At 44.6% G+C, this 27,450-nt stretch overlaps 1 protein-coding gene across 1 annotated transcript in view; it reads left to right on the forward strand.

Moving 5' to 3' along the window:
• WDR1 (WD repeat domain 1) overlaps positions 1-14,455 on the forward strand; it is a 102,097-nt gene extending 87,642 nt beyond the window's left edge. Inside the window, exons 11-12 of the mRNA XM_029590919.1 lie at positions 4,343-4,487; positions 13,525-14,455. Of these exons, the coding sequence (XP_029446779.1) occupies positions 4,343-4,487; positions 13,525-13,634 (255 nt within the window). The 3' untranslated portion in view covers positions 13,635-14,455. The remainder of the gene's footprint in view (positions 1-4,342; positions 4,488-13,524) is intronic.
• The last annotated feature ends 12,995 nt before the right edge of the window (positions 14,456-27,450 follow it).

A 27,450-nucleotide genomic window follows, 5' to 3' on the forward strand; every position in this document is an offset into this window, starting at 1 on the left:
CTAAACCCTTAACCAGACAGTCTTAAATTCAAATAGATTAAAGGGTTCTTTATGCATCAGCGTAGTTTAATAGTATACATATACTAAACCTTTTTGGAAAGCAATAATTGAAAGCCTTAATTATAGGCACTTAGGAAATAAATATAGCAGTCTCTACAGCTCAAAACTGGCCAATTTTTAATTTGTGCCTCAGCTTTTACAATATTTCTGAAAGCTTAAGTAATACCTTTTTAAATCAATATAGGATCCTCAGACTCCTAAATGATTCCTTTAATTTCAGACAGTAACAGCAACTTAACAGAGGTCCTGCCTTCCTAGCAGCCAGGTTTAAGCTCAGCCTGCTTCAGAGAGGAAATTGATTAGTCCACTGTCAATTCAAAACCAACAAACTTCTTACAAAATTTTCTTAGAGCTTAAGAAATCCCTTTTAAATCAATATAGGATCCTTAGATTCCTAAATGATTCCTTTTAAATTCAGACAGACCACTGTTAAGCTGTTACTGTCTTCCTAGCAGCCAGAGTTAAGTTCAACCAGTTCAGATAGGAAGTTTGTTACAGTAACTAGCCACTGTCAGCTTAAAACTAACAAACTTCAACAAAATTCTTTTCCTTTTCTTTTAGAGTCCCTATCACAATCACATGCTAGAACCAAACTCCTACGGGGCTCTCTAACGGGCCGATTCAGTAAAAACGCGGGAGAGCGGACAAATGCCCGCTCTCCCGGCGCGTGCACCGGCCACTCACCGGTGTGCGCGATGCAGTATTTAAATGAGGTGGTGCAGTAGAAACGGGCAAAAGGAGGCGCTAGGGACACTAGCGCGTCCCTAGCGCCTCCTTTTGACCCGGAGCGGCGGCTGTCAGCGGGTTTGACAGCAGACGCTCAATTTTGCCGGCGTCTGTTCTCGAGCCCGCTGACAGCCACGGACTCAGAAACCGGACGCCGGCAAAATTGAGCATCCAGTTTTCGGCCTCACAGCCGCCGGCCCAATTTAAAAAAAAAAAAAAAAAAATTTCTTTTTACACCCTTCGGGACCTCAGACTTAATATCGCTATGATATTAAGTTGGAGGGGGCACAGAAAAGCAGTTTTTACTGCTTTTCTGTGCACTTTCCCGGTGCCGGCAGAAACTAGCGCCTACCTTTTAGGTAGGCGCTAATTTCTTAGAGTAAAATGGGCGACTTGGCTGCATATTTTACTTACTGTGTCCCGCATGCATATCTAATAGGGCCATCAAATGCATTTGCATGTTGAGGGCGCTATTAGGTGCCGTGGGTTGGACGCATGTTTTCCGCCCCTTACTGAATAAGGGGTAAGGGAAAACGTGCGTCCAAGAGCAGGCTAACAGTGCGCTCTGTCGGCACGCACTATACTGTATCGACCTGTAAGTTAACTAAAACTCTCACTCATACACTCACCCTCTACACTCTCAGACTGTCATAAAAAAAAAAACCTCACAAAAATGCCTTTGAGCGAAAGGATCTTCACATACACAACCTGTCTCTCTCAAGGCTGCCCACCCACTCGCTGTTTAACTTTCACACTTGGAATGCTGACAGCAGCCGTCCCAAGCTCAGTGAGATCCTGCGACAGCCACATCCAGATAGAACCTTCATTCACACACACCTAAACTTGCCCCTTTTATTCCCCCTTACCCTTTTTCAGAACTTTTCTTCTTTAATTTATTTTCCCTCCTTTGCTTTTATCCCTACACCAATTTCCCAGCCTGAGATCCCGGGAATTACATATATATTTTTTTTAATTTTAACCCATATGGGTTACAAGAAGCACTCCAGGTGCCCAATACTCCGGGTGAGTTCATTCCAACTCCTCCTGCCAGACTTTAACACAGCCTTTTAGATTCTGCAGACTTGCCATCTACAGGATCCCCTTCCCTCTTAAAGGTCAACTAACAGTAAAAAGTTATTAAACACTTCTTCCCTAGCTTTCCTGTTTTTCATGTTACCTAGTGTTTGATGAAGGTAATTATTTTAAAGCTTTGGTCCATAAAGGTAGAAATGTGGGTTTTTTTCTTGAACACCTGCATGAACCATTAGCTGTACTAATCTGGAAAAAGATAATGGACCTCCCCCACCCAAACTCCTTAGAAAACTTGTCTTACATGACACAGGCCCTTGTTTTAGGGGCCCATCACATAGATAGTGGGGGGAGACTCCCAGAGGTGTGGGAGACTTATCAGAAATATTCGTTACTTGGAAGATAAGAATCCTGCCCCACCTCCCCTCCTTGCTAGGATCTCCCTACCTCACTCCCTTCCCCAGAGGAAGGGGGGGCGGGGTAGTAGGGACAGCAAGAATAGAGACTGCTTAGTTCCTAGAGGGATTGAGCTTTTGAAGGTTTTAACTCCTCCATGTACCATGCAGCTCCCCCCTGGTCCTATTAAAATACTTTGCCTGTAGCCCAGTCCTCACCCTGCACCAGGCTTCTCTCTCCAGCGAGCGAGGAGTGGTGTGTTCTGGCACTGCCACCAGTTCCGATGCTCCCTACTTGCATCATGACCAGAAGCACAATCGTAACACAGCCAGCACTTCTCTCCTCCCTGATCTTGCCGTGCATCATGAGATCAGTGAGGAGAGGACATGGTGGCTGAGAGTTTTGTACATGTTTGTGGTCATGCACAGGTAGTGGCAGAGCACATGCTCCACGCTTCTTTTAGTCACTACCATGGACCAGACAAAATTCAGCTGTGGGCTTTAGATTGGGGACCCCTGCACCAATTCTTTATTTAAAAAAATCTCTTATATACTGCTACTCATTACATCGCTACTGTTTGCAGAATGCCATACACATTAATGTAGTTGTGTGTACATTAAGCAGTACAGAAGAAAAACATATCAATGTACAAAAAGACGTACAGTAACATTACTTGAACAGCCTTTTTCTTTACTATGAACGTATACTCTCAATTGCGAAGTCCTCTGCATACGGCCAGGTCTCTATACCTTTTTTAAAGATCTTTATATCGCCCTGTGTTCTGAGATATTCTGGCAAAGTTTTCCACAAGGCTGGGCTGGCGATTGAAAGGGCTTTGTGTCTCACTTCACCAGTGTGTGCCTGTCTAATTGTTGGAACCTCCAACAGGCCCTTATTTTGTGATCGCAGTGCTCTAGAAGGAGTATAAATACCCAATGCTGCTCCTGCCCAAGGGGTATTGATAGTATTTATCGATTTATGTACTAGAACTAACATCTTCTACTTAATTCTAGATCTTCATAGGAAGGCAGTAAAGTGCAGCAAGGACAGGGATGATATGGAGAAGGTACAGAGAAGGGCATGAGAAGGGATGAGATGGAGAAGGTACAGAGAAGGGCTACCAAAATGATAAGGGGAATGGAACAACTCCCCTATGAGGAAAGACTAAAGAGGTTAGGACTTTTCAGCTTGGAGAAGAGACGACTGAGGGGGGATATGATAGAGGTGTTTAAAATCATGAGAGGTCTAGAACGGGTAGATGTGAATCGGTTATTTACTCTTTCGGATAGTAGAAGGACTAGGGGACACTCCATGAAGTTAGCATGGGGCACATTTAAAACTAATCAGAGAAAGTTCTTTTTTACTCAACGCACAATTAAACTCTGGAATTTGTTGCCAGAGAATGTGGTTCATGCAGTTAGTATAGCTGTGTTTAAAAAAGGATTGGATAAGTTCTTGGAGAAGGCCATTACCTGCTATTAAGTTCACTTAGAGAATAGCCACTGCCATTAGCAATGGTTACATGGAATAGACTTAGTTTTTGGGTACTTGCCAGGTTCTTATGGCCTGGATTGGCCACTGTTGGAAACAGGATGCTGGGCTTGATGGACCCTTGGTCTGACCCAGTATGGCATGTTCTTATGTTCTTTTTACCAGAAAGTAGCCTGGCCGCAGGCTAGCACTTACAAATGCTTACATTTATTTAAATATTAGTAAATTTCAAACTGTACAAGGTTAGCTTTATGGCAAAGGAGTCTGGATGCAAAAAGACTGAAATTCCTCAAACTAGTTCATTCAGTTACCTTGGCAATCCTGTTGGGCTGTCCATGTATTGTAGCCTGGTGGTGCACAGTAGGGAAGACCCAACCAGTTGCTACTTTGGAACAGATCTGTTGAATGAATCGGCCTTTTCTTCCACCTGTTACCCAGCTTGCTGGGCAGACTGGATCAACCATTTGGTCCTTTTTCTGCTGTCATTTTTATGTTTCTATGTTTAGGGCCTTGTATTGTCTGACATGAGCACAGAAGAAGAGACTTGTGAGATTTTGTCACTCTTTTCTATCTTATTTTTTTTTCATATCTTAGTATGTTTCTTTTGAAATCTTAACTTTTTTTTTTTTCTCCTAAATAGGAAGAAAACTGTTTCTATGGACACCATGCAAAAGTTGTTTGCATTGCTTGGTCACCAGACAATGAACATTTTGCTAGTGGAGGCATGGATATGATGGTTTTTATCTGGACCTTAAAGGATCCTGATAAAAGACTGAAGATACCAGGTAAGGACTCTTTTATAATTGGGGGATAGTGAGATGTGCTGTAATATACAATAATTCCTCTTACTTGTAAAATATGAAACATAGAACATAACAGCAGATAAAGATCATATCACCCATCCAGTCTGCCCAGCCACACCTCCCACTTAACTCTACAATCCCTTCTCATTCAGACATCCTCTGTGCTTGTCCCATTCTTTTAACTGTGATGCAGTTGCCACCACCTCCACTGGGAGAGGCAGTTCCCTGCTTCTACTGCCCTCTCCAAAAAGAATATTTTCTTACATTACTTTAATTCCCTTTCACCCTTGTCCCATGACACCTCATTCAAGAGCCTTCTTTCCATTAAGAGTCCTGCCACCTGTGCATTTAGGGGTAGATTTTCAAAAAATGCGAATAGGCGTACTTTTGCTGGCGCATCAGGCGCCAGCAAAAGTACGCTGGATTTTAGTGGATACGCGCGGAGCCGCGCGTATCCACTAAAATCCTGGATCGGCGCGCACAAGGCTATGAATTCTGTATAGCCGGCGTGCGCCGAGCCGCGCAGCCTTCCCCCGTTCCCTCCAAGGCCGCTCTGAAATCGGAGCGGCCTTGGAGGGAATCCTCTAACGCCCTCCCCTCACCTTCCCCTCCCTTCCTCTACCTAACCCACCCGCTCGGCCCTGTCTACACCCCCCCCTTACCTTTCTCCGGGGATTTACGCCTCCCGGAGGGAGAAGTAAATCCCTGCGCGCCAGCGGGCCTGTTGCGCGCCGGGACGCAACCTGGGGCAGGTACGGAGGGCGCGGCCACGCCCCCGTACCCGCCCCCAAAATGCTGCAGACACGCCCCCTAAACGCCACGACGACCGGGCCCGCCCCCGACACGCCCCCCTGGGAGAACCCCGGGACTTACGCGAGTCCCGGGGCTCTGCGCGCGCCGGTAGGCCTATGTAAAATAGGCTCACCGGCGAGCAGGGCTCTGAAAATCCGCCCCTTAATTCTTGGAGGTGTGTGTCTGTGTCTAGAATTGTGCATAGTATGCCAAATATGGGCCTACCTGAAACCTGTACAGAAGCACCTCATTTTATCCTGGTGCTATTCCTCTCCTTATGCACCCAAACAGCCTTCTAACTTTTGCCATCACCTTAACATCCGGTATTTTAATCCCCAGATCCTGCTCATGTTTTGTGCACAGAAAATCTTCACCTCCCTTATTGTATTGGTCCCTCCGGTTTTTTGTTTTTTTTTAGCATTAACTCTTAGTTGCCAGACTCTGTAACGAAACCTACCTCTGGTAAAGCCATGCTGCCTCAGATCCCGTAATCCACTGAATTCCAGAAACTACAGTATCCTCTTGGCAGACATTACACATTGGCTTTTGTGGCAAGTAAATTAATTGTCCTGTAGTTCCCAGTTCTGCTCGTTTCCAATCCTTTGAATCCACTACCAACTTCAAAGAAGCATTTAAAAAAAAAAAAAAATCAGGCAGTGGAGCTACAAGAACGTTCCCCTTAATATCTGTGGATTTATCGCATTTGGCCCTTTTATCTACTTTACGTTTTGGTAGCTCCTCATGAAAACCAGTCTTCTGAAAATTCAGGTCTTCCTCATTTTCATTTATAGTTGTGTCCTTTTCTCTGTCATCCTACTCCTAGCCCTTCCTTAGTGAATACTTGCTTGTTAAGCAGTTCTGCTTTCTCAGAGGACAGCAGGGATGGTAGCCTCACTCATGGGTGACATCATCGGATGGAACCCCCGTCTTTTGATCTTAAGATTCTAGAACTTTCAAACATGCCCTATTGAGCATGTGCAGCTATAGTAGTCATCCTGCCCCCTAGGCAGAGTCCCTCAGTGACCCCCCTCCCCCCCCCCCCCCTCGCACTGAGCTGTGTGTCACGGTATTCAGCTTTCTCTCCTCAGTTTTTGTAAGTGGTTTTTTTGTTTGTTTTTTTTTTTAATAGAACTGCAGCTGTTTTTCTTTCCTTTACCTTATTGGTAGCCTTTTCTTTTTCTTTTTCCTCTTCTTTCCACTGTCTGCCAGCTGTATGGTGGGCCTTAGTCACTGTGCAGTCTGACAATCTATTACTAACCCTTACTAAACTGCAGGTGCAGTATTTATTTAATATGTGTCCTCTCCTTGCTCTGTCTATTTTTGTATCTTTGTCAGGTGCTGGCAGCACTGACTGAATATGATCTGTGTAGGCCTCTGAGCCTGGGGACTCACCTGAGTTGTACCTGGGCAGGAGTTCCATGTCATTTCACCAATTGATCAGAATCTATGGAGGTTAAGACGGTGAAGAGATAGAGGACCATGATGTTTCTGTGGGGAGGAGAGCTCATCCTCCCCACATCCAAAGGAACTAGTTAGTCTCCACAGGCAGGAGCCCTGGACAATATAGCCTCCCCTCTTGCTTGCCTGTGATGGGCAGTGCAGTCTCCTTGAGAGAGAGGGTGAGCAGGGGCCTGGGCAAGCAGCTTGCTTCCATGCCCAGTAACTGTCGCCCATGCACATCTGTGATCAGTGCACCATTGATCTGATGCATTGATGTCAGGACCGCATCGGGGACCTGGACTGCCATTGAGCACCATGGTCACCCTGGTTGCCATAGAGGTGCCAGGGCACCCATAATGCTATCTAGGTGCATGACTGCCCTTGATGCTGTAAGGGCCTTCTATGCTGTAGGCATCATCTTGATGCACCGGAGTCAAGCACCTTGGACCTCGATGTGGTGGAATAGTAGCACCGACCTCTAGTGTCGGGGACCAGGACTGCCATCAAGCGCCATGATTCCCCTCGATGCCATAGATTCTTTTTATCCCATTGAGGTATGTGGCCTCTATGCTGTGGCCACACTCTGCCATTGCGATGCATAGCCTGTATGCCATTGTGCTGCAGAGCTGCCTCGATACCATTGAGATGCGGCGTCAAGGAGGTCATGGGGTGTGTTGGCCACCGATGCCATTCAGTGCTGCTCTCAATGAAGTCTAGCACCATAAATGAGGTACTGGGATTGCCATTGAGCACCGTAGTCGTCCCAGAGGCCATCGACCCACTTGAGCTCTTGAGAGCCCTTGGGGGGGGGGGGGGGGGAAACGGGACACAGGGTTTTTGCCCTTAGATGGATCGAGTGCGGATGTTGCCATCCATTCAAGGCATCCAGGACGCTGAGACACCCAGGCATGGTGGTCCAGTACCCTCCAGGCTTCTTGCGGTGTCCTTCTTGGTGCACCAAGGGGCATCCTGCTGTCCCATCACTGGTCTATGGCTATCTGCATGGATACAACAATCTCAGGGGCATGAGCACCATCTGTGTTAATGAGCGCTAGCAAGGCTATTGTTAGCCATAAGCCACTGACGAGGGACACCATCGAGCCTGCAGCATCAACGCCCTCTGACGGATATGTGAGCTGAAGGGAACAGTCTGGCGCTGGCAATCATTGTTTTTTTGGGCACCAATGAGACGAGGCGGCAACCAAGGGCCGCTCCTTGCATCCTTGGTTGCTGCCAGTCCATCGATGCCTGAAGGCATCGGGGTCTCTATCTGTGCCGCTGGGCTGTCTATGTCCACAGGTGCCTGTGGTGCCGGGGATGGTGCTGTATACAATTAAACTGATCAAGACATGGTCAAGCACAGTCTAAACTCTGGGTGCAGCATCGTTTGGTGCCCTCGATGTGATGCATCGTTGGTGAGCACAAAAGCACTTTTTTGGCCCTACGGGCGCCATCATCATGGTGAGCACCAGTGGACACTCTGATGCCGCAGGACATGACTGCGGAGCACCATCTGTCACCATGGACTTTACTGCTTCCGTTCCATGAGGGACATAGCGGTGAGCCATTCCAGATGCAGTTTCAAGGGCTGTGTCCAGTTATCAGGTACTGGAGGGGGTGATGCCATAGAACGCCACCCACCACATGCCATAACCAGAGCCCCAGTGGTACTTGGGATGCCGTAGTCACACTGTTCCTATTCATTCCATTGGGAGTTAGTATGACAGGGGATGTAGCATTTGCGTTCAGGTACAGCAAGGCATCTGTTCCTAGCACCTCGGGTGATGGCAGGTAGCATTCCCCCTATCTGTTCAGTACTCAGTCAAGCCAGGGTTCTGCCTTCATCCTGTTCAGGTATACATCCTCATCAGTTTTGCATCACAAAGTGCTGGGAAGCACTGGTGAGGAAGGAGTCATCACACAGTGTGAATTTTGCTTTTTGGCAGTGTGCAACCAATGACTTTAACAGGTGGTGCTCTGTCCTTGCTGTGCTGTGGGATTTTACCTACAAGCACAGCGAGTGGTTTGTAGCGGGGAAGTCATCCATAGTATGGGATACTAGGGATGTGCATTAGTTTTTCACGAATTAGACAACTTCAACAAAATCATCTAATTCATCCTGGTTCGTGCTAACTCAAATTAGCGTCCCCCGAGAAAAAAAAAAAAAGCCCGCACCACAGGAAAAACAAAATTTCCTGTGGCGGGCTGAAAACAAAGCTCGAACCAAAGTGCAGTATCGCTGCACGTCTCTATGGGATACTACTGTATGAGCACTAGTCGGCATGCTTCTAGTGGAGGGCTCTATTCTTCCAGTTGCCTTCTACTGTATGGGTGTGTGGCAAGCACAACAGGTTGTGCACCACAGCCATAGGACTGTGTTCTTGGTCAAACCCTTGGGTAGTGTCGGGAGTTCTCTTCTTTCTCAGAAGAGGAATATGTCTTTCCACCCCCCCCCCCCCCCCCCAATCCTAGGTCACAAATCTTCTTCAATAACTATCAAGAGACTGGGGCTCAGTCTCTTGCTAGTTATTGCCAAACTGGCGCCTCAGTTCTTTGAATTGGTGCCTCTCCTTGTAGACCAGGACTGGGGGACAGCAGCAATGGTCAATGGACTGTGGGGTTTTTTTGTGTTTGTGTTTTTGTTTTTTTTGCTGGGGTCACTCCATTGATTACCATGGTGACCTACCCCATCTGAGGGTAGCAGCCAGTGGCAGATTGGTCACTTCTGAACTTCAGTGATTGTAACTCAACCTCTCAACTGTGGAGTTGAAAGGTTTTTTGGAATTGGGAGGTCCCAATTACCATTGCTTTCCTGTCCCTTCAAGAAGGGGAGATTCAACTGGGTTTCAGGGCATCCCATCTGGATACCTGGTTGTGTACCCATAAAAGGGGTGTCCCTCTTTCTCCATTTCCCAGAATAGGGATGTCACTGCTTCTGACTGGCGGTAGCTCTAGGTTTGTCGTGAGCTCTGTGAGCCAGTGGAGCTGTAGCATTCTCATTAGGTCATCCTAGGGCATAGCAGGTCTATTTTGCAAGGGAGCCATTCCAGAATAGCTCCCTGGTGAAGATTAGAGTTTCTCCCATCCAGGAGCTCAGCGGGTATTTTTTTTTTTTTTATAAGGACCACTATTGCCGGTCATTCTCACTTCAGGGACCCTTCCTCAATGAGGAGGGTTCTAGTCCATGTAATAGGTTGAAAGGCATACTTGTCAATCGCCATATCCATGGTTGAGGAAGTGGGGGACGAGGGACCCACAACAGAGGTGCTGTCCGCAAACAGGGTTATCCCTAAAATGGGGAAGTCATGGTTCAGGCAATGATTGTTCCAGTTACTGGACACTGTGCTTTCTTGGAGGAAGTATATGTAGTCATAGCTGAGGTATTAATACCTAATCCAGGTTCATGGCAATCTGTTCTGAGATCACACTGACCCTACCCTGGTACCCTTGGGGTTTCCAGGCAGGTGAAGAAATCCCGTTCAACAGGGATCTGCACTTGCGGCACCTGGCTTCCTGTCTCTTGGTGGAGTGTTTCTGGATTTCTTCCTTGGGGGATTCACTCTGTTTCAGCTGTACCAAGCAGCCTGAGGGCCCTGCCTCATTGGGTTAATGCCCTACTGGAATTGGCAGTGAGTTATTTGCTTGGGGTTGAGATGTACAGCCTAGTGACTTGTTCTTACCCCTGCAGTCCCCAGTTGGAATATCAGTGAGGGGAGGAAAAGCTAGGGCATTCGTGGTATATTTTAGTGTATACTTGTACCCCTTTCCCTATATTTTTGCAAAGTTCTGGCCACTACTGCCTTTAGCTTTTCTCACTTCACTAGGTTGTCCAAAGTGCCTTCCCGCTCTCCTGAACTGTCCTGTAACCAGGATGGATAGCCTTGCCCTTGACAGGGTGCAGTGTGGGTGAGCTTCAGGCCTAACTTACCTCCCTGCTTGGAGGTTTGGGCTAGTGATCCCATTCAGGGGTTGCATTTCATCCCCTGAAACTCTCTTGATGCTGTCCTGCATGGTCAGCTATGTCTGGTGCTTGGCTAGTAGGGTCTGCCACAGACCCTGCTGTTGCTGATTATTCTTCCAAGCATTGCTTAGATTTTTATGCCCATTTTGCCCATCAGCCAAACATGGGTACACTTCTACAAATGCATTCTGTCTTTTGGATGCCAGTGGACCACAGTTTCTTTCTGGGGAGCTCTCTGGCTCCAGTTAGTTTTTCAGTTGTCTTGTAGCAGCGAAGGAAACTATGCAGTCTTCCTCCAAGAGTCCTTCTCTTTACATCTCTAGACTTTTTTTCCCCTGTATTCAGGAGATTCTACATCTATCTTTGTCAATGTTTTGTGATCTGAAACCCTACTTTGTAACATTTTCCATGATGCGGAGTATTTCTTGCTAGCACTCACTTTCACTCTGCTTTAGGTGCTCCTACCTCATATGGGGGTTTGGAGTCTGTCATTTCTATAATTTTCTCTTATAGAATCCAATTCTTTGTCCACCTAGACCTCTTTGTGGGTTAGCTGTCTCACAGGCAAAAGGGAGAGAGATGGTGCTTTCAGCACACTGCGCTTTTCCGCTTTGTCCTGCTTGGATAGCCTATAGCTTAGGATTCACCCATGTGTGAGGACTACCTGCTTGTCCTTGGAAGAAAGCAGTGTTGCTTACCTGTAGTAAGTGTTCGAGGACAACAGAATGTTAGTCCTCATGAAACCCACCTGCCTCCCCTAGGAGGATTGAGGGACTCCGCCTAGGGGACTGGGTGATGACTACAGCTGCACATGCTCAGTAGGGCATGCTTGAAAGTTCTAGAATCTTTAAGATCAAAGTTCATGACCAGGGCTCCATGTGTGAGGACTAACCTCTGAGAACACCTTTTACAGGTAAGCAAGTCTGCTTTCTCTTAATCATTCTACAAATGCCTCCCCCATTCACCTCTGAGTTTTACAGTCCCAATTTTGTACTTCTGCCTGTTACTAACATTAAAAAAGTGTTCCTTCCCCCTTTTACCATATTAGCTGTTTTTAATTCCATTTGTACCCTTGCTTTCCTGACTGCTTTTGCAGATGATGATGCCTATCTTACACTTTTTTTTTCCTGCAACCCCTTCTAGTTTATGAAAGCTAACCTTTTTTTCCTTTACTTTTTCTGTTTGTTATTGAAATAAGACAGACTAAAGATTACCACTTTTTTTCCATAAGATTGACATGAGGTTTTTGTACTGTCTTTGGCAATATTGGTTGAGATTTATTTAAGCTTTTGTGATTATCTTCTGTATTGTTTATATTGTATGATGTACATTATTTTTATTTTCATGATGGTATTGCTGTGTTGTGTTGCTGATTTATGGCTTATATTTTCCTTGCTGTAGTTCATATTAGAGATGTGCAAAGCCCAAACCTTTTGGTTCAGGCTTTGTTTTCGGCCCGCCGCAGGAAATTTCATATTTCCCGCGGTTCGGGCCTTTTAAATTCGGAGGGACCCAAATTGCGGATTAGTGTGCACTAAACCCAAAAACAAATTTTTCACGAAATTTCGGGAAAAACTCGTTCAGATTTCGGGCTCCCCGAACCAGGACGAATGCACATCCCTAGTTCATATTAAGTTTGAAGAGTAATGTTAAATTTTTATAGCGCAGGAAACCACCCACCTTTCCCATGCTTAACCCCCCAAAGTTCTGTAAATATAAATAGCCAGCGATGCTAGTGTCCATTGCTCAAACATCTGGCCTCCTAGGTCCCTTGCAAAGACTGCCAGACAGACCCAGCTAGGTGAGCACGTGCATTTTTGCTAGAACTAGTTATTACAGAAAAATTGTGATCTAGTTATTCATAAGGCATATTTTAAATAGGGGAGCTGTGGGCCAAAAAAATATTTCAACGGAGGGAGATTCTTGTCTGAAATTCAGTTTTGTTGGGGTTAGATATATATATAATTTTGTCTCTGCAGATAGTGTGTACTATTTGCATAAAGTATACACAAAATGAAAAAAATTAGGAGAGGAAAATGTATTATTAAATGGCATGGAATTATAGAGACCGTCACTTCAAATGAAAGCACACGCACAGATTTAAACATGATTACAAGAGAGATAAGGGGCTAGTTTGGGGTTTTAGGTTTTCCCCACCCTGTACAGCACTAAAAATAATTATAGACTTATTAGGGGTTTTCTCATGTTTGTGTTAAAAATTATTTATGGTGCAAGAGGTTTCTTGTGTGCAAAAGGAGAACATCCCAGCTGATGTACTAGTGTCACTTTAAAACAGATGTGTATGTAGAGAGGTCTATTACTTTGCATGAAAATCTGTTTGTTTTTTCCAATCATATTTCTTGCATCTGCCATCAGGAAACAATGTATGTGCTACAATTTTGGTCCTGAATACCATTTGACTTCACAGTTCATGGCTACATTTGTACCCTTGCACATTCCAAGACCTTGCTTTTGAGCTGAAAAGGATTTTCAGCTAATGTGAGCTGCTGGCTTTAGCACTAAGTGAGACATGTACTTGACTGCCCCTTCTGTGTAATTGGGAGCACCAAAAACATACCTCCTGCATTTTGTGGAGCCTTTAAAAACACTCTTCTAGAAGAATCTCTTGGTATTTAAAGCATATAATGGGTGCAGTTTTATGTACATGATACCTTTTTAAAATGCAGATTTTCAGACAGTGCAGCAGGAGGAGACAGATCTATTTTTTTTTTTTTATGCTAGATGCCAGCATCAGACTTTCTGCTTACTAGAATTGTACCAGACTGAGCAAATCTTTCTCTCTAACATCTCTTCAACCCTTTTCAGATGCCCACAGGTTACATCATATAAGCAGTTTGGCTTGGCTGGATGAGCATACACTGGTGACAGTGTCCCATGATGCCTGTGTCAAAGAGTGGACGATCTCCTTTAAGTGAATGCCCAGCCCTGCCCACCTCCTTTCACTGGAAAGGCAGATCATCAGGGGACTGGAATGGCTGGGGTAGAACATAAGATTTCTCTAAATATATTTCTGGGCACCTCGTATTGCATCCTACGTATCTTTACAGGGTGTTTAAGTTTCTGTAACGTACTTCTTGAAAGCTTTAGCCAGTAACAGTTTGCACATGAAAAAGCACTTAACTCATGTCTGGAGCTCAGTAAACGTCTGCGTGCAACATTCCAGAGGTGGTGGCAGCAGCAGCTTGGTAAGAGTTCCCATGACTATTCGGACCTATTGCTTCTCATTTTCTAACAAAGAATACATTTTGTGATTTGTACAGCATGAGATGACCTTCTCATTTTCTAATATACAGAACATTTCTGTACTAACAGTCAGAGTAAGAATATTTGTTATCCAAAAAAAAGGCAGAGGAACCGTGTGCAGCTATTGTATATTGTTGCTTTGCTTTGTTCGTACTGTACAAAACTGTTGCCTCTGGTTCTAATTCATGTGACAGAGTGGGGTATATAAGAAATGGTCTTGTTCCATGTCAGGATTTGTGATTCATTTTCAGGATAGATGTTTGGGAGTTTTGATGTAGTAACTTGACTGTTTTGATATTTTTGCAGAATAAGTGATTGTCCCCTTGATTGTCTTGTTGCTTTGAGCGACTAAATATGTTACTTGGCCATCCATAAGCATCAGGATAAAATAAATCTGCATGAAAAAAAGAAAATGAACATAAAGCTGTAATGTACAATCATGCAACTTTTAAATAAATGCAGATGTTAAAAGCATTGTTGTGATTTTACAGAATGTTTGGTGTCGTGCATTACTTGTTTTTGTTTAATTGGGGGGGGGGGGAGGGAGTAGTGTGTAGGTTTTTTTAACCCTGTTGAAGTGTTTGGGGATCATGCCATTCTACCAGTAACCCAGGTACTCGCTGCTATTGAATTATATACATTTGTATTTAACAAAAAACCCACACTTTTTTTTTTAAAATGTAACTAAATTGGATCACATTTGTTTTAAGTATTTATTACATCACACACTGAAAGCATCTGTTCGTGGTTGAGTCTCTTCTAACCCCTGAATTGAGTTCTAGAGAAGAGCACTATATACTGTGCTGACATTGGCTACTTTTTTAAAATTCATTTTGCTTTCTGAAACTGCTCCAGATTAAGGCATGTGAAAATGAAGATAAAACTGTGTGAAGATTCTTGTAGAGCTGATGATTGTGAGTAAAACTTCCATCGCAGCAGCTCTTGGGTAGCAATCTGAGGAAGTGGGGGGTGGAACGGTATTATAGGGTAACAGTTTTCCAGACAGTCTGGACACTGGATGGGACCACAAGAAACAGGACCACTTCCTCACCCCCACATCTGCTCCCTATCCCCCTGGTCTCCACGCTGACCTGTAACTAGCAGCAGCAATCTGCACAAGACCTGTGGACCAGTGAACCTTCACAGGCCCTGCCACGCCTCCTGCTCAGGCTTCCTGAGATGCCCAGGTCGATCTGGCAGCTGCTGCTCCTTCTACTTTCCTGCTTGTGGGGAGCAAACAGAAGAAACAAGATCGGTGTGTGGAAACCTTTTTTATTCTGATAATAGCCGAGCCAGACTCTGGCCGAGTTTCGCTCTTTTTGAAGAGCTGCCTCAGGGGCTATACATGTTAGCAGGGTAGAAATTGAAAAGTTTGATTCCCGCTCTGTCTGTCAAGCTATAGAATTGTAGTGTTTATATTCAGTCTGAATCCTCAGCATGAAGCCACTTATGTAATCCGGACCAAAGAGTCGATCCTCTGGCTGGAAAAACTGTATGTGGTCTGGTTAATCTAACGTTAATGACAATCTTTGTCTGAAAGATTTTTTGTGATTAAGATAGTCCAGCCAGAGGATCGGCTCTATGGTCCGGATTACATAAGTGGCTTCATGCTGAGGATTCAGACTGAATATAAACACTACAATTCTATAGCTTGACAGACAGAGCGGGAATCAAACCTTTCAATTTCTACCCTGCTGACATGTATAACCCCTGAGGCAGCTCTTAAAAAAGAGCGAAACTCGGCCAGAGTCGGTCTTGGCTATTGTCAGAATAAAAGGTTTCCACATACCGATCTTGTTTCTTCTGTTTGCTATGCAGCCATCTTGGATCAGCTTCCGTTTTGTTTATTGGTTGCTTGTGGGGAGGCCTTTAGTTCTGTTTGGGGCTATCTCTGGGCTCTTGTTGAGTTTTCAGGTGTTAAAATGAGGCCTCATTGACTAAAAGGGCTGTAAGCACTGATGAATTAAAGTAATTTTAGAACTTTCAAGTTTTTAAAAATGTACAGTATGAACTCTATAGCAGAGATGAGCCAGATTGCTGAAGTCCAGTTTTACTATGTTTGTACTGTGAGGATTTTATTTCTTTACCATTAGATGGGTTTTATTGGCTTACCATATTTGGAGGTGAGGTATAAGATTATGATTTGATGCAGCTTTTCATTATACCATTGTGCATGCATAGATATATACTTGAATCTTAATAAAAACAAATTGACGTCTTGTAATCTTTTGGGGGAGGATGTTAAAGAACCCAGTAGCAATGTAAACCATTAGTCATTGACTTAAAAACAAATCTGAGATTTCAATCCTATTCATGTCATACCTTTTTATATTAAATAAGATTAAATTGGCTGTTGTGCTGAGAAGTGTGTATGTATACATTAGATCAGCATTTTCTCAGCTGTTTCAAGCCCAAGGCACATCTCCATTAACCAAAACGTTGTGTGGCACACCAGACTTCACAGAAGTGTGCCATATGAGTCCTCTCCGTGTCACAGGCAGTGTGGACATGGAGAGGACTCATGTGGCCAAAGGAAGAGCTAGGGAAATATTGAAAGCCTCAACATTCCCTTTCCAAACTTTAAAACAATGAAAGAGAGGGGGCGGAGAGACACGTGAATCTGTCACAATGGATCAGGTCCCTTTTCTACGAGTGCAGGACAAAGGAGAAGTCAATGTGGTGAAGGGCAACCAGCTCAGCTTAATTACCTTGGCTGCTGCATATGGATAATCAGTCCAGAGGTCCTCCACTATTGCTGCTCCTCCCAACCCTGAGAACGAGTTGCAGCCAATGCTCAATGCACACACTCCCTATCTTTCTCAGCCTGGGGATAAGAAAAGTCTAGAAGAACTCAGAGGAGGAGATAATGTGTGAGCCACTTATCTATACCCGTTTAATTACCATGCTCTGGGCTCATGATGTAGCTAGGAAGCGGTATGCATGATTGCACACATTCTCAGAAAAGAGCTCTTGCACATTGAAGAGCCAGCACTGGTGTTTCTCGTGGCTGCAGGGTACTGAGAGCAGAGCCCAAGTGTTGGCTTCAATCTGAGCATCAGGCAGTGGTGACTTTTCCTTGGCATGCCTGAGCAGGCCTGAAAGCACACCTGTTGGGGAAACAAAGCATTAAGTGACTTTAGTTCTCTCTGGGGAGGAAGTGGGCCAGGAGGGCTATAGTTTGGAAAAAGGTTACTAATCATATAGGGGTAGATAAGAACATAAATTGCCATGCTGGGTCAGACCAAGGGTCCATCAAGCCCAGCATCCTGTTTTCAACAGAGGCCAAACCACGCCCCAAGAACCTGGCAATTACCCAAACACCTAAGAGGATCCCATGCTACTGATGCAATTAATAGCAGTGGCCATTCCCTAAGTAAACTTGATTAATAGCAGGTAATGGACTTCTCCAAGAACTTATTCAAACCTTTTTTGAACCCAGCTACACTAATTGGTGTGCTCATGTTAAGAACATAAGAAAATGCCATACTGGGTCAGACCAAGGGTCCATCAAGCCCAGCATCCTGTTTCCAACAGTGACCAATCCAGGCCAGTACCCAAAAACTAAGTCTATTCCATGTTACCATTGCTAATGGCAGTGGCTATTCTCTAAGTGAACTTAATAGCAGGTAATGGCCTTCTCCTCCAAGAACTTATCCAATCCTTTTTTAAACACAGCTATACTAACTGCACTAACCACATCCTCTGGCAACAAATTCCAGAGTTTAATTGTGTGTTGAGTAAAAAAGAACTTTCTCCGATTAGTTTTAAATGTGCCCCATGCTAACTTCATGGAGTGCCCCCTAGTCTTTCTACTATCCGAAAGAGTAAATAACCGATTCACATCTACCCGTTCTAGACCTCTCATGATTTTTAAACACCTCTATCATATCCCGCCTCAGTAGTCTCTTCTCCAAGCTGAAAAGTCCTAACCTCTTTAGTCTTTCCTCATAGGGGAGTTGTTCCATTTCCCTTATTTTGGTAGCCCTTTTCTGTACCTTCTCCATTGCAATTATATCTTTTTTGAGATGCGGCGACCAGAATTGTACACAGTATTCAAGGTGCGGTCTCGCCATGGAGCAATACAGAGGCATTATGACATTTTCCGTTTTATTCACCATTCCCTTTCTAATAATTCCCAACATTCTGTTTGCTTTTTTGACTGCCGCAGCACACTGTACCGACTATTTCAATGTGTTATCCACTATGACACCTAGATCTTTCTTGGGTTGTAGCACCTAATATGGAACCCAACATTGTGTAATTATAGCATGGGTTATTTTTTCCTATATGCATCACCTTGCACTTATCCACATTAAATTTCATCTGCCATTTGCATGTCCAATTTTCCAGTCTCACAAGGTCTTCCTGCAATTTATCACAATCTGCTTGTGATTTAACTACTCTGAACAATTTTGTGTCATCTGCAAATTTGATTATCTCACTCGTCGTATTTCTTTCCAGATCATTTATAAATATATTGAAAAGTAAGGGTCCCAATACAGATCCCTGAGGCACTCCACTGTCCACTCCCTTCCACTGAGAAAATTGCCCATTTAATCCTACTCTCTGTTTCCTGTCTTTTAGCCAGTTTGCAATCCACGAAAGGACATCGCCACCTATCCCATGACTTTTTACTTTTCCTAGAAGCCTCTCATGAGGAACTTTGTCAAACGCCTTCTGAAAATCCAAGTATACTACATCTACCGGTTCACCTTTATCCACTAATCAAAATGTTATAAAATGCCTGGTCGGTGTGTGCAAGAGGGGATAGAGATAAGCAATTACGCACGGTGACTCATCTGGGCCTTCCCCAGTTTCCCTCCCAGTCCGCTCCTTAATTGGAGCGGACTGGGAGGGAACTTTCCAACCCCCTATCCTAACCTCCCTTTCCCTTCACCTATCCTGCCCTATCCTTACTAGACCGATGATTATTATTATTTTTTTAAATCTCACCTTTTGCTCCTACCTTGGATCAGGACCAAGTTGCACGCATGGGCGCCTCTAGCCCCTCCCCGGACTGCCCTTTTTTTCAAGCCCCGAGACTTACATGCGTGGTCGGGCCATTTCAAAATTGGCCAGACGCGTGTAAACCCCGGGCTTTTATTTGAGTCAGGGTTTGAAAATCAACCCCATAGTGTGCATTAAATCTGTCTGCACTGTGCCCTAGAGGTAAAAATATTTGTTTATCTAGAGATTTTTTTTTTTTGCCTGGAAGATGTAGGGAAGGGTTGATAGGTGCTATAGTTTGTGGGTGTTGGTATATTTTGAAGACTGAACAGGGAATTACAGGGTTTTTAAAGGGAAGTGTCTATTTAAAAAAACGAATTTTTGAAATTAAAAACAATGCATATTGAAAAATTGGAGGTTGAATTTTCTTATAGTGGGGTGCTGGGCTAAAGCACCATCCCTTCTATATCTGGAATGGCTTCCAATCTGAGTTTAATTGGCAGTCACTCTGTATTGACTTAATAGATGAGCTTTGCAAAACTTGAAATCTAACAAATGACTATGGTCACATTTTTTAACAGAGATGTGAATCTGAACCAGAATCTGTTCTGATTCCGGTTCCGATTCACATCGTGTTTTTTGTTTTTTTGTTTTTTGTCCAGCCCGATCGGGTTTTATCGGCTGCGCCCAAGCCGATAAACAAAAAACCCACCCCCACCCTCCTGCCCCCCCCCCCCCAAAAAAAAACTTTTTACAGGTACCTGGTGGTCCAGTGGGGGTCCCGGGAGCAATCTCCCGCTCAATCGGCTGCAACTAATCAAAATGGCACCGATGGCCCTTTGCCCTTACCATGTGACAGGGTATCCAGTGCTCCCTCCATGTGACAGGGGCCGGCCAATGGCATGGATACTCTGTCACATGGTAAGGGCAAAGGGCCATCGGCACCATTTTGATTAGTTGCAGCCGACGGAGCGGGAGTTTGCTCCCGGGACCCCCACTGGACCACCAGGTACCTGTAAAAAGTTTTTTTTTTTGGGGGGGGGGGTCGAGAGGGTGGGGGATTAGTTTTAAAGGGTCGGGGTGGGTTTAGGGGTTATTTTTGTGTGCAGTTTTTCCCACCCTCCCCCAAAACGATAAGAATCCCCAAGAACAATTTTGTGGGGTTTTCCTATCTGTTTCGGGGAGCCCCCGATTTCTGGCGACTTTGAAAATATCGTACGATATTTTCAATCGTCAGAAGCCCGATTCACATCCCTATTTTTTAATGCATTTCTTAACACCTCCAGTTCACTAAGATGTCCCCAATGAGGAGTAACATATAACATTGTGTGTATATATGGGCTTGAAGAAACATAGGTACACTAGCCAAATTATTGAAAGGTTATAAGATGGATTTTCTCAGGAAATGCAAAAATATTTCCAGTCTGGAAAAAGACAAGTTTTGTAATGGGGTATAAAAGCAACTCTCACAGCACTATTTTACTTTGTCTGAAAACTGCCTAGCAGTTCATATGTTAAAATAATTCTCATCTTTTTACCTCCTTTATCTGCAGAAAATGCTTTCTACAAAACATGGTGTGTGGTTCCTGTGTAAGAAATAATTCTCAATTAAGCTATAAAGAACAAAAGTCAGAGGCTGAGCTATAAAGTGTTTTAACCCATAGTTGCAGAAGTTTGGAAGAAAAGCATCCTTGATAAATTCAGAGTTTTAGGCATTACACCATGGGGTTAGCTGTGTATTTCTTTAAAAAAAAAAAAAAAAAAGACCATGGGACTATAGTGGAGTTGCTGATTGCCGCAAAGAGAAGTGTTTTGTGAAAAGCACATACCCTGTATTCAGCAGAAGAATGCTATACTGGCAGAATTCCAGCTGTTCTTTTGGGGTCCCTACTGGTACAAAATCAGTTTTCAGTATAGTTACAAAAATCTGTGTGGGCATTTGCCAGATGTGCAAAATGGATGAATTAGTTTAAATACTAGAAATTAAACTTTTATATTAGGATCACTATGTGAAAGGGAGCTCTGCTTAAAACTGTCTCCAACTACATTTTTGTAGTGAGTCAGAACACCTGGTGCAGACCAGTCCTTATACTGCTTATTAGCTAACGTTTACTTTTTTTTATGTATGTATGTTACCTTTTATATTGTAAATTACATAACCCATGTGGATATGAAGCAGTTTTAAAATTACATAGGTTTGTGTTTTGTGGCTCATGCATCCTTTGTACACCAAGCCTTTTGTTACACTGAAGGACTAACTGCTAGGACAAATCACAAATATGATTTATTTTGGCTACAAAAGCTATCACAAGTGCTTGAAAGTTTATCACTAACAAATGCAGACATGCATCAACCTGCATTGTTCTAGATTGACTTGACTAAGTTCACTGCATGAATTTTGGTGATTCTTTGCAGTTCATGTAGTTCTAGCTTTATTTTTCTCACAGGACAAGCAGGATGGTAGTCCTCACATGTGGGTGACATCATCATGATGGAGACCAATCATGGAACACTTTTTTGTCAAAGTTTCTAGAACTTTGACTGGCACCACTGAGCATGCCCAGCATGATACCAACCCTGCATCCAGCAGGGGTCCCCCTTCAGTCTCTTTTTTTTTTTTTTTTTTTTTTTTCTTCCACGCAGCAGTAGCCTCGCAGATCTTGGAGCACTGTGAGTTTACCTCACAAACTTTCCTCACGGAAATTAAACTTAAATTTGTATTTTCCCCATCCCAGGGGTCCCCCATCGACCGCCGACCATTGTCGACGCCGGTAAGTTTCTTCCTGTTTTTCGGTCTGTTCCCGGAGATTTTCTTTCACGGCGTTCCGTCATTGACCGCGCGACCGTTTATTTTTCAAAAATCATGGCCACCGGGTTCTGTAAGTGTCCCGAGTGCCCAAGAACTATGTCTATCACAGACCTGCACGACATGTGCGTACTCTGTCTTGGACCTGTTCATGACGTGCAACAGTGTACAAGCTGTTCACAAATGACTCCAAAAGGCCAGAGGGCCCATTTGGAGAAGATGGAACTCCTTTTCAAGGTTTCTCCATCTACTTCTACTAAACCGGCATCAAGTCAAAACCCTCTATCCTCAGACTCTATCGCCACCGAAGCCTAAATGGCAAAAATCCACCACTGATGTCCCTCACCTTCCTCTTCCCGGCCCAAAGCATCAACGTCTTTGATGCTAGACAAACAGTGGACCAATCATCGCGAGAAGCATCGACACTGCCATCAAAGTGTCTCCTCCGATGTAGGAATCGGAAAGCCATCGACATTGGCAACTGAGCCACTGACTGAGGCCTCATCCCCATCTGGACTCAGGGAACAGAGGCGTTCCCCACTGGGTATCTGTGCAGGGATCCGGAACTTCACCGCCATCGATGGAGCCCCTGCCTACGCCTTCCGAGCCTCCAACACCAATAGCTGAGCTTCTTGGGTGGAATTGGACAGGATTGTCCAAGAGGCGGTGCTTCAGGCTTTACGATCATTCCAGTCTCCACCGGCCGATGCCTGATCCCACATCGATGATGCAAGCTCCTCTTCTAGATAGACTGGACTCTGTCGGTGCTCTTCCTGCGGTTCCAGCCGTGCCATCGGTCCTCATGAAGACACAGACGCCGATACCTTTATCCTCGGACGAGGAACCAGATTGGCCGATGCCCGAACCAACACCAGGACCATTGGGCATCATACCATCGCACCGGCCTTTGAAAACACCAATGCCATCGATACCCTAACCATCTTCAGTGCCTCCATTGGTGCCCCCTCGAATTCCATTGGTGCCACTTCTAGATCTGGCTGGATTTGCACCTCCACACCAACCTCAAGGTCCTGGAGGTGCCGGTGACCACCCTTACAATCCATGGGGTGTTGATACTTCTGACACTGATTCAGATCTTCCTTCACCTACAGATGAACATAGACGTTCCCCACCTAAAGACTTGACTTTTGCAAATTTTATTAAGGAAATGTCTGAGACAATTCCTTTTCATTTGCAAACAGAAGAGGATGCCATCTATTTGGTACAATCAGCCCCAGGTTTCCAAAAATCTCAACTACCTCACCAGTCAGTTGTGGAGTCGGCCCAAAAGAAATTAAAAAAGGTCAGACCTCATTCCTCAGCACCTCCAGGTAAGGAACAGAAATCCTTAGATGCCTTCGGATGAAGGGTCTTCCATGGCTCAATGCTTATTGCTCGCATTGCAGCATACCAGTTATATATGACTCAGTACTCCAGAAATCTCTGGAAGAGAGTACAAGAGTATTCTGAATCTTTACCTGATAAATAACAGGAAGGACTGAACATCCTCCTCAAGGTTTTGATGCTGGTAAGCATGAGATAAGAGCAGTCTATGATATCTTTCACACCGCTTCCAAGGTTTCTGCAGCAGGCATCAGTGCATGATGTTGGGCATGTCTTAAATCCTCTGACTTGCGACAAGAGGTTCAGGAACATCTCGCAGACCTGCCATGTACTGGTAACAACTTATTTGGCACCAAAATCCAAGAAACAGTTGCACAATTAAGACCACCACGTCACCCTACATCAACTGTCTGCTCTTCTTCCAGATTATCCTTCCACTACAAAGCAATCTTTCAGACGAGATCCTCAACGGTTTCAATATAAAACCAGAAGGTATTATCCACCTCAATCTCATCCTCGACAATCTAAACCTCCCCAAAGAGAACACCAAAAACCCCAACCTGCCCCAAAACGGCCAGCTCTGGGTTTTTGACTCTCCTCTAGAGAGCAACAGCCAAATCTCTTCCTTCCCATGCCATTCCAGTGGGGTCCATTTGTTCCTCTTCTCCATTCTATGGCACACCATCATGACAGATCAGTCGGTACTCTCTGTAATAAGCCAAAGATACCATCTAAACCTTCTCACCACCGCCGCACAGCTTATTCTCTCCTCTCACAAATACAAACATTCACTCCCTGCTTCTCGAAGCGGAGCTCTTGACCCTGCTACAATCCAATGCTGTAGAACCAGTACCTCAACAGCATTGGAGTCAAGGGTTCTACTCCTACTACTTCCTGATCCCAAAATATTCAGGAGGCATTCGTCCTATTTTGGATTAGCATGCCCTAAATAAATCTCAAAAAGGAAAAGTTTAGAATGGTAATCTTAGGAACCTTGCTCCCACTGATTCAAAGAACAGATTGGCTTTGCTCTCTGGACCTGCAGGAGGCTTAGGCACACATCTCGATATATCCACCTCATCGCAAATACCTCAGATTCATAGTAGGTTAGTCTCATTTTCAGTACCGTGTACTACCATTCGGACTGGCATCAGCCCCAAGGGTTTTCACAAAATGCCTGGCAGTTGTAGCAGCCCATTTAAGGAAAAACAATGTCCACGTCTATCCATACGTGGACGATTGGCTTATAAGGGCTCTGACTCAAAGGGGAGCATCTCAGTCAGTCCATTGCACAATCGATCTGCTCCATTCACTGGTGTTCCTTATCAACTACCCCAAATCCAATCTGACTCAATCTCAAAAAATCTCATTCATAGGAGCAGATCTCCACACTCTCCAAGCAAAATAGTTCCTCCCACAGTCCAGGGCAAGATTCCTTCAATCTCGCCAGACCACTATGGCTCATCACCTCTTGCCCTTACTGGGCCACATGGCGTCCACAGTTCATGTAACTCCCATGGCTCGCTTAGCCATGAAAGTGTCTCAATGGACTTTAAAATCCCAATGGGTCCCAGTCAAGTCAAAAGATGTCTCACATTGTGATGTGGATAATCAGTTACGTCTCTCCCTGAATTGGTGGATACAGGAGTCCAATCTCCTTCTAGGACTACCTTTCCAGCCTCCACAATCCCAAATTATACTAACCACAGATGCATCTACCCTGGGTTGGGGAGCTCATGACCTTAACCTCCAGACCCAGGGTTTGTGGACCAAGGTGGAGTTGAAGCATCAGATACATTTTCTAGAACTCCGTGCAATTCGATATGCCTTCTCTGCCTTTCAGGATTGCCTATTGAACAAAGTGGTCCTCATACAAACCGACAATCAGGTTGCAGTGTGGTATCTAAACAAACAAGGGGGCACAGGATCTTATCTATTATGTCAGGAGCCAGTGCAGGTCTGGGCCTGGGCTCTCTCCCACTCCATATTGCTGAGGGCAACTTATCTAGCAGGTGTGGACAATGTAATGGCGGACAATCTCAGCTGCACTTTTCATCCCCATGAATGGTCCCTGAACCCCACTGTAGCAGAACACACATTTCACCAGTGGGGCCATCCGCAAGTAGACCTCTTTGCGTCAATACACAATTGCAAAGTAACGACTTCCTACTCTCTCCACCGCAACCACAAAGCTCCCCCACGAAATGCCTTCGCCCACTCATGGTCAATGGGTCTCCTCCATGCTTACCTTCCACTTCCATTTATCAGCAAGACTTTCGTGAAGTTACGGCAGGACAAGGGAACAATAGTTCTCATAGCCCCTCACTGGCTGCGTCAGGTCTGGTTTCCCATCCTTCTTGACCTATCAGTTCAATGTCCCATTTGCCAGGGCACAGACCTAATGCTAATAACTCAGAACAACGATCTACTGCATCATCCCATCCTCCAATCACTATCCCTGACAGCTTGGATGTTGAAAGCTTGACTTTGCAAGCTTTAAACCTATCGGACAGTGTTTCACAAGTCCTCGTAGCTTCATGAAAGCCTTCTACCAGAAGATTGTATCATGCAACATGGAAAAGATTTTCCTTGTGGTGCGAGACAAAGGAAATAGACCCATTTTCCTGTTCCCTAGAAAAATTCCTGGACTACCTTTTAGTATCTTTCGGAATCTGGATTACAGACTTCCTCTATTCAAGTACATATTAGTGCTATCACGGCTTATCACAAAGGTATCGACAACACCATGATATCAACACAACTACTCGTGGCTCGCTTCATGAGGGGTTTACTACACCTTAAACTTCCCCTATGTCCTCCGGTTCCTACCTAGGACCTTAATGTTGCTCTAGCACAACTTATGAAGCTTCCCTTTGAGCCTTTGCATTCCTGCGAACTTCGCTATCTCACTTGGAAGGTGATCTTTCTCATAGCTATTACATCTGCTCACAGGGTCAGTGAGTTACATGCATTAGTCACATATGCACCTTACACTAAGTTGCTTCATGACTGTGTAGTGCTCCATACTTGCCCTAATTTCCTGCCAAAGGTAGTCTCTTTCATTTAAATCAGTGTATAACTCTTCCAACCTTTTTTTTTTTTCCCAGACCTCACTCACAACCAGGTGAGCGAGCTTTCCACTCCTTGGACTGCAAATGTGCTCTGCTTTTTATTTAGATTGTACTGCAGCCCACAGGACATCCACCCAATTATTTGTCTCTTTCGATAAAACCAAATTGGGTACTCCAGTAGGTAAACAGACCATTTCCACCTGGCTAGCAGATTGCATTTCCTTTTGCTATCATCAAGCAGGTCTTCCTCTTCAAGACTGTGTTATTGCACACTGTGTAAGAGCAATGGCAAAGTCAGTGGCTCACCTCTGTTCCGTTCCTCTTGCGGACATCTGTAGGGCTGCCACATGGAGCTCCCTCCATATCTTTGCAGCTCATTACTGCCTTGACAAAGCTGGTAGACAGGTTACAGAGGACCGATTGGCCGAAGATGGAATCCTGTTTCCCATATAATATCCCAACTCCTTCCTGTGACCCAGGAAGATGATCAGGCTGCCCAATTCACCAGAACTACCTCAGTTGTTGTGCCTGTTACACGTCATTAGGTATTTTGGCTATGACATTCGGGCATCCTGTAGCTTGCTAATCACCCACATGTGAGGACTACCATCCTGCTGTCCTGTGAGAAAGCAGAGTTGCTTACCTGTAACAGGTGTTCTCACAGAACAGTAGGATGTTAGTCCTCACGGAACCTGCCAGCCACCCTGCGGAGTTGGGTCCGTTACATTTTATTTTATTTTTCGCTCAAACTTTACTACAAACGAGACTGAAGGGGACCCCTGCTGGATGCAGGATTGGTATCATGCTGGGCATGCTCAGTGGTGCCAGTCAAAGTTTCTAGAAATTTGACAAGAGTTCCATGATTGGGCTCCATCCTGATAATGTCACCCACATGTGAGGACTAACAGCCTGCTGTCCTGTGAGAACACCTGTTACAGGTAAGCAACTGCTTTCACATAAGAATAGTAATTTTTCTGCATCAACAGAATAAACCCAATGAAGATCAAATGGTTTTCATACTTCAAAAACTACTTAGTATTGTCTTCTCTGGGCATTTCAGTTTACTTTTGTTTACCTAACATGTGGACGACCTATGGGCCTGATTTATTAAGGCTTTTCTCCTGTTCTGTCTATGAGAAAAATGTGTAGTAAATGAGGCCCTTGGTGAGCTAAGCTGGATGTGCTGGGCTATGAACTGACTGTGTTCTGGTATTTGAAATGCCAGCTCCACATTACACTTGTGTGTTAAATCTTTTCTGGTGTGTGTTTAATCTGTGTCTGCTGAACAATTCTCCTTTTCAGTAAAGTAATTCATTGTGC

Source organism: Rhinatrema bivittatum, chromosome 1, assembly GCF_901001135.1.
Source record: "Rhinatrema bivittatum chromosome 1, aRhiBiv1.1, whole genome shotgun sequence".
In the NCBI taxonomy this organism is placed as follows: domain Eukaryota; kingdom Metazoa; phylum Chordata; class Amphibia; order Gymnophiona; family Rhinatrematidae; genus Rhinatrema; species Rhinatrema bivittatum.